The 11487-nt window shown below is 42.1% G+C and overlaps 1 protein-coding gene across 1 annotated transcript in view; it reads right to left on the minus strand.

Moving 5' to 3' along the window:
- Positions 1-3650, minus strand: part of LOC311132667 (GTP-binding protein Rit1-like) — a 7956-nt gene extending 4306 nt beyond the window's left edge. The window contains exons 1-3 of the mRNA XM_084165935.1: positions 3562-3650; positions 1428-1514; positions 480-536 (exon numbers count right to left, since the gene is read on the minus strand). Of these exons, the coding sequence (XP_084022061.1) occupies positions 480-536; positions 1428-1509 (139 nt within the window). The 5' untranslated portion in view covers positions 1510-1514; positions 3562-3650. The remainder of the gene's footprint in view (positions 1-479; positions 537-1427; positions 1515-3561) is intronic.
- Positions 3651-11487: the final 7837 nt, after the last annotated feature.

Below are 11487 nucleotides of genomic sequence, written 5' to 3' on the forward strand. Positions count from 1 at the left end.
GGGCCAATTGTGCGCCGCCCCATGGTCTCCCGGTTGTGGCCGGCTACGACAGAGCCTGGATTCGAACCAGGATCTCTAGTGGCACAGCTAGTGGCACAGTTAGCACTGCGATGCAGTGCCTTAGACCACTGCGCCATTCTCGGGAAACCCTGCGTGGGGGGGAGGGCGGACATTTCTGAGACACTGGATCTGGCGTGCCTGGCCCCGACGATCATACCACGCTCAAAATCGCTTAGGTCACTAGTTTTGCCCATTCTAACGTTCAATCGAACCGTAACTGAATGCCTCGATGCCTGTCTGCCTGCTTTATATAGCAAGCCACGTGACTCACTGTCTGTAGGAGCACTACCTAATAAACTGATTAAAAATACAACATTGATCACTCATTTGATGTAGTAGCTTTTGGTGTGGTTAAAGGAGGCCAAATTTGACCAAATACGAGTCGCCGTATTTTGATCAGACACCAAGCACTCTCTCACCTATGGTGGGGTCATGGTCTTCAGGGAACCTGTGGCTGATAAACTGCATGATTATAGCTGAGGAGAGACAGAGAGAGAGAGAAGTTTTAACACGTTTTTTTGGGGCAAATTACATTGTCAAAAAGCTGCATAGGCACTGCATCAATAAACCAAAGAGAATAAATCAGAAACAAACTACAGTAAATCAGAAAACAGAGTGGAAGAAAGAGAGAGAGAAAGAGGGCGAGAGAGGGATTATGAAGTCAATGCGGGAGACTTTATTACATAACCCAGGTTGTATCACACACTTCCCCTCCCTCTCTCCATCTCTCTCTCTTTCGTCTCATTGTTTTTCTCCCTCCAGGCGGCCAGTGGTTCACATACATAGATAAACGCACCCTGCAGCTCACACAGACACACACACATATCTCCGCCTTTGCAGCGTCAGTGTACACCCACTCTAGTTTCCATGACGACAACAGGCACAGATGAAATCAGAATGCCGCTTGTTTTTACGACCCATCTCTCCCTCCATATCCTCCCTCTCCCCGATGTTTTTATTACTTTGCTGTGTACCTATACCAGGTGAACTCTGCCAGTCTCCACAGCAACAGTAGCCAAGAAGGGGAAGGTGGTTGCTAGGCACTGATGCGTCTTCCTGACAACAGGCACCCAAACGGCACCCCAGACTGCCGTAGAAGGCGGCCGACGCCCATGCTTACGAGAACTCTGACTGTCTGACTGCACTTGGAGGGTGTGTGTCTCTACCTCTCTCTCACACACAAACACACACACACATCCCACTCGCAGAAAATAAGTAATGATGTAAATCAAGACCGAGTTGAAGTTTAGTCGAAGTCAGACATAATATGTAAAATAGAGAGGAGTAAGAAAGGAACAAAGACCTGCACTAAGTAAGCGTGAGGAGGAGTACAGTTAAGTGTAATTATGAGTGTGTGTGATACTCACCGCTCTTCCCCACTCCCCCCTCTCCCAGCATCACCAGCTTGTATTCGCGAGAGAGGCCCCCAGAGCCTCGCGATGACTCCATTTACACTATGAGGAGAGAGAGATAGAGGCTGTGATTAATACACATATACCCTTTACACACACACATAAATATACGCATACATATCAATTTTTGGTGCCAGTTTATTAAGCCCAGGCCTACTGAATAGAACTGTAAAAGAGAGTACATAGTTGAAAGTGACTAACACACAAACAGACAAACATGATACAGTACCACACATGCCAATGTGCAATCTTGCCATCATGTGTCAAGTGCTAAAGCTACTGATTAGAGTTGAGAGAGGAGATGGAAAGAGAGAGAGAGAGAAACACAACACACACATTGACAAACTTGAACATCAATATCCATTCACTGATGAAAGTCGAGTTAGTCAACCACTGAACCATACTTTAGATCTATTGAATAGTGATGAGACAGGTAAAAGAGATTAAGTTTTCAGGGACAGAAGTGGAGCTATACAGCCAACTCTAGTCTACTTTGCCACCCTTAGAAATAACTATTAATCTCATCTGAATAGGCCACTATTGTCATGCCTCCGACCCATTTGTAGTGTGTAGATTGATTTATGAGAGTCACATGAGCAGTTTATTAAATTGGTCTATGCAGCAGCCAGCAGCACTCATGCGGAAAGAGGAACCGACTCGTATCGACTTGATGGGGCAATCATGTGATTTCTCGGTGGAAGGCAAATGTGTGACATTGACCACCACAACCCCAGGCAATGTCATCACAACTATTATTGCGATTTTCCATAGCGATATCGCCTAGCTTTCCCTTTCTCTAACCCAAAATAACATGATTTAAATAACATTTGTACTATATTAAACTTTAATTTCATTGTCAGAATAAATTATATAAATTAATGATATATTTATCATTGATAAATAGGCCTACATAAGCACACATTTACTTATCATTAGGGCCTAAGCTAATAATCGTAGACCTATGAAGGGTTCACATTATCTCAATGATGGAACGCGGAGACAAAACATTTTACAAAGCCGGTTCATTGTTGTCAGGACAGAGGCAGATAGAACAGACATAATTTGGGAGGTTAAAAATAAATGTTCATATCCGCTTGAGAGCAGCTACGTTTTTTGACTCGGTTTTATGTAAAATATGAGGTCTGAACTTCAATAACGCCTGACTGAGCACATGTCCGTGCACCATTGCCTAACATGTGGTAACGTTAGATCCAAAAACACAAATTAGTGGATGTTATCGTAGTATATTGTCGAGTTGTTGTTTCCTCCCTCGCCCTGACAACATCACTACACGGGCTCCGTGATTCAAGGGAGTCTCCAGGCTTCAGATGGCTCAGGCCTCGAAGTTTGTTATTGAAATGCAGATTATATATAGTCTCTGTACTAGCCTTATTCAACGTCCAAAGTTAGGGTATTTCATATTTAAAGGCTACCTAAAAAGTAAAAGTTTGTTGCACTATTGTCACATTGTTATAGCCTACAATGTTACAAACAGTGAGTCGGCTACAATGTTTCAGCTGCCGAAAATATTACAGATATTTGCTAAACAAGAAATAAGATTAACATTGTTTCAAATAATTGGATATCTGACAAAGTCGCAGTGAAAACTGCATCCGTTGCAAACATTCACTGAAATAGAACAACCATTTGATATACTGTATTGGCTACTTTGAAACAGGATAACTAGACTTAACAGGATAAACAACAAAACAATTATAGAGGGCAATAGTGAACATTCAAAAGACTGCTGAAGTAGCGAAATGAATTGTGTGGCTGTAGGTGACATGGGATTAGGGAAAACAAAGTAGCCTCATTTTTGTAAACTTCAAATGTAAAATCCTTCTACAATCAAGTGTAGCCTACGAGCCGATCATTGCTGAATGTAAAACAAGCTGCATGGATTTGTTAGCCTAACTGTTTGCAGATCAGTGTTCAATCAGACATTGAAAATATTATTTCATGTAATTACAAAGGAACGAGTTAATATGAATATTGTTGACTACGAAGAAAGCAAATGATTGAACAACTGCAAACATAAATAGCCAACTGACTTTATGCATGCATGAATGAATAGAGATGTGCGACTCACCTGTCACATAAGTTCTTTCCTCATAATTGCCGAAATTACTTCTATGGCCATTTAGTGCTTGATGTTTGATAATTCATGCAACAAAATTCTCAAACTGTAAACAGCGCGAGCGGTCTGTAAACGCTACGTCACAGGGTCCCAACGCCCGTCGGCTCAGTGACTAACTTTTCTGTAGAGTTGGACCGCCTTGGAAAAGTGCCTTTGAAGTTCAGTGAGGCACTATTACACACTGGTAACCAGTGAATAGGCCCACTAAGACGCAATTTCATATATTTTAAGGTTTCTCATAATATTATATAATAAAATATAATAAAGATAGTACTATATTGTTGTTGAGAGGCACATGGTCAGTCACAGTGCAGCATCCCTGGATGGGGGGGGGGGGGGGGGGGGGGGTCAATTTGGCGTTAACTGTCTTGTACTAGGGCACAACAGCAGTGGTTAGGACCTGGGATCAGATAGCAGCAGCCCTCCAGGTGCAAGTTCTGTTTCCGTTTTTGTAATCTCCGGCCTGGGTCTTGAACCAGCAACTTTCTCTCTAACATCTAGGCTACCTGCCATGGGTAGGTGGTTGTTTAAAGTGCATTCGGAAAGTATTCAGACCTGTTGACTTTTTCCACATTTTGTTATGTTACAGCCTTATTCTAAAATTGATTAGATACATTTATTTCCTCATCAATCTACACACAATACCCCATAATGACAAAGCAAAAACTGTTTTTTTATTAAACAAATGTATTACAAATAAAAAACGGAAATACCTTATTTACGTAAGTATTCAGACCCTTTGCTATGAGACTCAGGTGAATCCTGTTTCCATTGATCATCCTTGAGATGTTTCTTCAACTTGATTGGAGTCCACCTGTGGTAAATTCAATTGATTGGACATGATTTGGAAAGGCACACACCTGTCTATATAAGGTCCCACAGTTGACAGTGCATGTCAGAGCAAAAACCAAGCCATGAGGTCGAAGAAATTATCCTTAGAGCTCCGAGACAGGTTTGTGTCGAGGCACAGATCTGGGGAAGGGTACCAAAAAATGTCTGCAGCATTGAAGGTCCCCAAGAACACAGTGGCCTCCATCATTCTTAAATGGAAGAAGTTTGGAACCACCAAGACTCTTCCTAGAGCTGGCCGCCCGGCCAAACTGAGCAATCTGGGGAGAAGGGCCTTGGTCAGGGAGGTGACCAAGAACCCGATGGTCACTCTGACAAAGCTCCAGAGTTCCTCTGTGGAGATGGGAGAACCTTCCAGAAGGACAACCATCTCTGCAGCACTCCACCAATCAGGCCTTTAATGTAGAGTGGCCAGACGGAAGCCACTCCTCAGTAAAAGGCACATGACAGCCCGCTTGGAGTTTGCCAAAAAAGCACCTAAAGGACTCTCAGACCATGAGAAACAAGATTCTCTGGTCTGATGAAACCAAGATTGAACTCTTTGGCCTGAATGCCAAGCGTCACGTCTGGAGGAAACCTGGCACCATCCCTACGGTGATGCTGTGGGGATGTTTTTCAGCGGCAGGGACTGGGAGACTAGTCAGGATCGAGGGAAAGATGAATGGAGAAAAGTACAGAGAGATCCTTTATGAAAACCCGCTCCAGAGCTCTCAGTACCTTAGACTGGGGCGAAGGTTCACCTTCCAACAGGACAACGCAGGAGTGGCTTCGGGACAAGTCTCTGAATGTCCTTCAGTGGCCCAGCCAGAGCCCGGACTACAACACAATCGAACATCTCTGGAGAGACCTGAAAATAGCTGTGCAGCGACGCTCCCCATCCAACCGGACAGAGCTTGAGAGGATCTACAGAGAAGAATGGGAGAAACTCCCCAAATACAGGTGTGCCAAGCCTGTAGTGTCATACCCAAGAAGACTCGAGGCTGTAATCGCTGCCAAAGGTGCTTCAACAAAGTACTGAGTAAAGGGTCTGAATACTTATGTAAATGTGATATTTTCTTTCTTTTTAATACATTTGCAAAAATGTGTAAAAACCAGTTTTTGCTTTGTCATTATGGGGTATTGTGTGTAGATTGATGAGGGGGGGAATTTTAGAATAAGGCTGTAACGTAACAAAATGTGGAAAAAGTCAAGGGGTTTGAATACTTTCCGAATGCACTGTATACTAGGCATGTACATAATGGAGACACTTGAGTAAATGAAGGATACAAAGTATATTGAAAGCAGGTGCTTCCACACAGGTGTGGTTCCTGAGTTAATAAAAAAATGAACTTAGGGTCATGAATAAAAATGCTGGGCAGGCCATTATTGTGGTCACTGAATGGTTTGATGTTGTCACCAGATCTCATCCCAATTGAACACTTGGCGCCTGAGACTGCGTTTTCTACTACCATCAACAAAACACAAAATTATGGAATTTGGCGTGGAAGAATGGTGTTGAATCCCTCCAATAGAGTTCCAGACAAATGTAGAATCTATGCCAAGGTGCATTGAAGCTGTTCTGGCTCGTGGTGGCCCAACGCCCTACTAAGAGTTTCCTTTATTTTGGCAGTTACCTGTATGTCCCTATTTGCTGTGTGCTCCCTGTGCATTGTTTGATCTTAATCAGCTAGAACAGACAATTATAGGCTACTAGATATTCTCATGCTGTAAATCCTGTCATCTGTAGTGTATTGGGAGAAAATACAATTGTGTGTGTGTTCACAGACGTGAGTTTGTGTCTGTGAGAAAAATATGCATTTACAGAGAGACATCAGTGAGCTAGTCGTGTGTATGCCCAGGTGACTTAGCAAAAGGACTCAAAAATAGTTTATCAGTTATTTTTTTATTTGCACGTTCGTTGTGTTAACAAATTCAACAAGTCAGCATTAGTGTAATATATTAAGCATAGACTTAATAGCATTATGCAGTTTAAACACAGTTCAGAGTACTTATCTTATTTTGCATTTCACCCACACAAAACATAGTTCTGACCTTCAATTATGACTAAGGCGGTGAATCAATTATAGCCAATGGGATACTCACAACCAATTCCTTGTTCTCTTTTTATTTACATTTGAGTCATTTAGCAGATGCCCTTATCCAGAGCAACTTACAGGAGTAATTAAGGTTAATTGCTTTGCTCAAGGGCACAGCAACAGATTTTTCACCTAGTCGTTTTGGGGATTCGAACCAGCCACCTTTCGGTTACTGGCCCAACGCTCTTAACCGCTAGGCTACCTGCCTCCCGTCAGATTTATTCACACCTCAGATTTGTATGTACAACACACGACAGCGAAAGAGAGGGATGGGTTGTCATGGGAGGAAAAGGAGGGGCTGAAGGGAGAAAAAGGAGTGTGGACTGGAGAGAGGGATTCGGTGTGGGCCAAGGGATAGGAAGAGGGAGGGCACCCCAACAATTGAACACATTTACAGTGAGGGGAGAGCCCTTTGCCATTCCAGGGGGAACAATCACATACAATAAGGACAGGCGGCAATGTATCTGCCTGATAGTGCTTGGGAACAAACAGTAATTTACACAAGGTTATACGGTATTTAAATATCTATAAAATAGGCTTATTTATGCTATGGGTTCAGGGGGAGGCCAGCAAAACAGAGGGTAACAAAGACAGAGCATATCATTTTGGTTTAGATTATTCAGTAATATGGGACATCGTTGCTGATCTTTGCAGGGTGCTTTCTGTGCTATTTACAAAGGGAAACGCTCACAGGAAGAGGAAACAGTTGAATATTGATTACAGGCACCTGTAATATACACAACCCGTCCGAAAATAAACAGAGAACATAGAAATAGAAAACGAAACAATCTATCAAAGCATACAGAAATGGGAGAATGTACATGGTTTGTTTTCTTAAATAAGTTAACTAGCAATTATGATACATCTTGATTTGATTTTGACTAAACCTTCCTGTCATGAACAGAACTCGCAATGTTGTTAGCCAAACACATCTCACCTCTCGCAGTAATTATCAGTCATGCACAGACATGAGGCAAAAAAACACTGGTGTCCTTACCAACCAACCGACACATTGACAGACATCTTTTTCTACAGAATTAGGCCCACAATGCTAAGATACTGTCATCATTCTCCTTTCACCTTTCAAATATGCTCCACTTTTTAACACATTTAGAATATTGAACGCAACCCCTATTAGTGCAGTTACAGTTAGGAGCCTGAACACTCCACATTAGCTACATTGTTTAACTCTCCAGCAATGCCAGAGCAATGAATAAAGATTACATTACACTATTCCTCAGCAACCATGTTAGCACCTCCTGGGCAAAGATGGTCAATCGGTGGACTACAACCCATTGGCGTTTCAGTGGTGAGACTGATGTGCTTATGTCTGTGGTCACACTAGGAATGGGGGCATGGCAGCCTGCCTTCAGGGCCCCATATGGTAAATGCAAACACACACACACACACACACACACACATCCAGGCTACTGCCCAGCACCTCTGTGCCCAAGCCAAGACTAGGTTGGGGTTACAGTGTTAGGGCTAATGCAATTTTACCTCACTCCAACGGCTCTCATAGCCACATAATTAAATTATGCCCCAGACTGGAAAACCTCCTACAAAGACAAAAGGATAGTCACAGGACCTTCCTCTGAATTGGAAAGCCTACAGTTGGAAAATCTTCTATATTTCAACAAAACCTGTGCGGCTGTTGTGATTCTTATCAGCCAAACATTACGAAACCAAAAGACTGAAATGGGTTCCAAGACACAGTGCTTCTTAATGAAAATGTCATTTTGTTTCAACAAGTTGCCTTGATATATAGTTTTTGATGGAAACTGAAGATACTGTGCATGCATCTACACTGAACAAAAATGTAAACGCAACATGTAAAGTGTTGGGCCAATGTTTCATGAGCTAAAATAAAAGATCCCCGAAACTTTCCATACTCACAAAAAGCTTATTTTTCTCATTTTGTGCACACATTTGTTTACATCCCTGTTAGTGGGTATTTCACCTTTGCCAAGATAATCCATCCACCTGACAGGTGTGGCATATCAAGAAGGTAATTAAACAGCATGATCATTTCACAGGTGCATCTTGTGCTGGGGACAATAAAAGGCCACTAAAATGTGCAGTTTTGTCACACAACATAATGCCACAGATGTCTCAAGTTTTGAGGGAGCATGCAATTGGCATGCTGATCGCAGGAATGTCCACCAGAGCTGTTGCCAGAAAATTGAATGTTAATTTCTCTACCATAAGCCGTCTCCAACGTCATTTTAGAGAATTTGGCAGTATGTCCAATTGGCCTCCCAACCGCAGACCACATGTAGGGCATCGTGTGGGCGAGCGGTTTGCTGATGTCAACTTTGTGAACAGTGCCCCATGGTGGCGGTGGGGTTATGGTATGGGCAAGCATAAACTACCTACAACGAACACAATTGCATTTTAAATGCAGAGAAATACCATGATGAGATCCTGAGGCCCATTGTGAGGCCCATTTTTTTTTTAAAGGTATCTGTGACCAACAGATGCATATCTGTATTCCCAGTCATTTGAAATCCATAGATTAGGGCCTAATGAATTTATTTCAATTGACTGATTTCCTTATATGACTCCCAAGTGGCGCAGTGCCACTAGAGATCCTGGTTCGAGTCCAGGCTCTATCGCAGCCGGCCGCAACCGGGAGACCCATGGGCGGCGCACAATTGGTCCAGCGTCGTCCAAGGTAGGGGAGGGTTTGGCCGGCAGGGATGTGGGTTCTTTTCCCACGGGGGGACAGTATGAAAAAATAAATACAAATGTATGCATTCACTAACTGTAAGTTGCTCTGGATAAGAGAGTCTGCTAAATGACTGAAATGTAAATGTAATATGAACTGTAACTCAGTAAAATGTTGCATTTATATTTTTGTTCAGTTTACGAATTTCTCATGGCTGTGAGAGGGAATACTATAGGACTAAGGACATGCGCAGGATGTCAAGAACTGAATAGGCAAAGTCTACCTTTTTACCTAAATAAATGTATGTGGGGGGGCTGAAGGGGAAAACTAAGACACAAATTAATATGCCAATTTGTTAGCAAAAACAAGATATTAGCCTCCTATGTTACAATATGTACAAATATATTTTTGTATTTTCAAAAAGTATCAGAGAGCAAAAAAAATCTAGTTCCGTAGCAAAAAAAGGTTTGATCAAATCAACAAGTGATAAAAACTAAAAGGTTGCTTTGGGCTTTTCAAAGTGCGATCAGATATCCAAAATGTTCAGTGTGCAGCCTAAATGTGAGTCCTGCCTACACTCAGTTCCTTGTGGGATGTGATTACTTTTATAGGAAAGGACACAACTGCCCACTTAACCACTTACAGTGCCATTACTGCTATCGATGGTATCTACAGTACATAAAACTGTGATATGCCAAACATTAGGAAAATAAGCTTGCTGAGTGACTACGCCACACAAATAATGTTATAAACATTTATGTTGATTTGTTTGCTAGCTCAAGTTAGCTCAAACTCGCATTGCAGCCAGTTTGTAGGGATGCAGTTTGAGCAACTCAGAGGCCGGTGAAGTGGATTGTGTACATTGTTTACCTGTGTGGGAGTGTAGGGACATGCAGCATTCAAGCTAAGAGGTTAGGACATTCAGTGAGATACAGTGTACACACACAGCAAAGAGACATAGTGTGCGGTGACAGCTTGACTTCCTTTGATCACTACTGACTATCAGAGTAAAAACATTTTTTTTGCCTCTGACAGAATAGGGAGCGCGCCGTGGAGCAACAGCGGTGATAAACAGAGAGAGCGAGAGCTTGGGGAGAAGAGGGAACCAGAACGAGAGCTGACGACATGGACACCTTTGATGAGTTCAGTGGATGTGACATTGCAGGAGATGAACATTTGAAATTCTCACATACTCACCCCACACAAAATATATTGAAAAAAATGAATGTACAATTCTTAAGATGCAGAGTTCAAACGAGGATATACTGAGCTGTTACCAGTAACATGGCTATAAATTCTACTAAATTATTTATTCAAATAAATTAAACAGGAGTAAAGCACTGCCAGGCAAGTGTATACTGGGTCAAATGGCCACTGTGGAACAGCATATAAACTACGAAGCTCTCTCTGGTAAAATTGGTTAAACTGGTAAAATTGGTGATTCAGACACAAAGTTATAGATACACTCATTGACCTTTGCTCATGTGGTCACTATGACAACAGATGTACTATAAACAACGGGTTTTGGTACATTAAGGTCCAGTGAATTATAGCTACCCATGCTACATAGCTACAGCCTCACCTCATCACATCAGGTCTAAAAACAAATGCACCAATAAAATGATAGGGAGCAGTCACAAAATAAAACCAGAAATCATCCATTTACTGTAATGGGGCAGACCCAATCCACTAACCTTGTTTGCTACTGAGGGAGGGTTCAGTGAAGGGATATCACTGAGATGGCAGAGTTTTATTCCATACCCTCAATTTAGATTGAACTGTTTTGATTAGCTCCACAATGCACTTATCATAGACACATTGTAACATACTGAACACTGGTTTTCCAACATGTACGTGAACTGCAAGTGGATAATGTCCAATTGTTATGCCAGTGTTGGTATGAATCTGCCCCACAAAATGAATGTCTCCATTTTGTCCCTGTCTCTACGAGAGCTGGCTTGAACTCAAGCCAATTTTACACTGTGCATGAAAAAGCTCTGACAAATGCAGTTTGACTATTGAGTTTCATGGATATTGTTGCTGCATGTGAGCTTACTGATTAAACATATTTGGTCCACATAGAAAGAAACATAAAAGTGGTGATAAATATTACATTTTAGTCATTCAGCAGACGCTCTTATCCAGAGCGACTTACAGTTAGTGAGTGCATACATTTTCAAATATCATCAAGTCCTCCCCATAGCCTTACCTGCCCATAACTTAAACACTTTGCAACAACTTTATTATCCCTGGTAAATATTGTAATATAGTATCCCATCCTGCCCC

The sequence above is a fragment of the Coregonus lavaretus genome (assembly GCF_964263955.1).
Source record: "Coregonus lavaretus genome assembly, chromosome: 7".
NCBI classification, from domain to species: Eukaryota; Metazoa; Chordata; class Actinopteri; order Salmoniformes; family Salmonidae; genus Coregonus; species Coregonus lavaretus.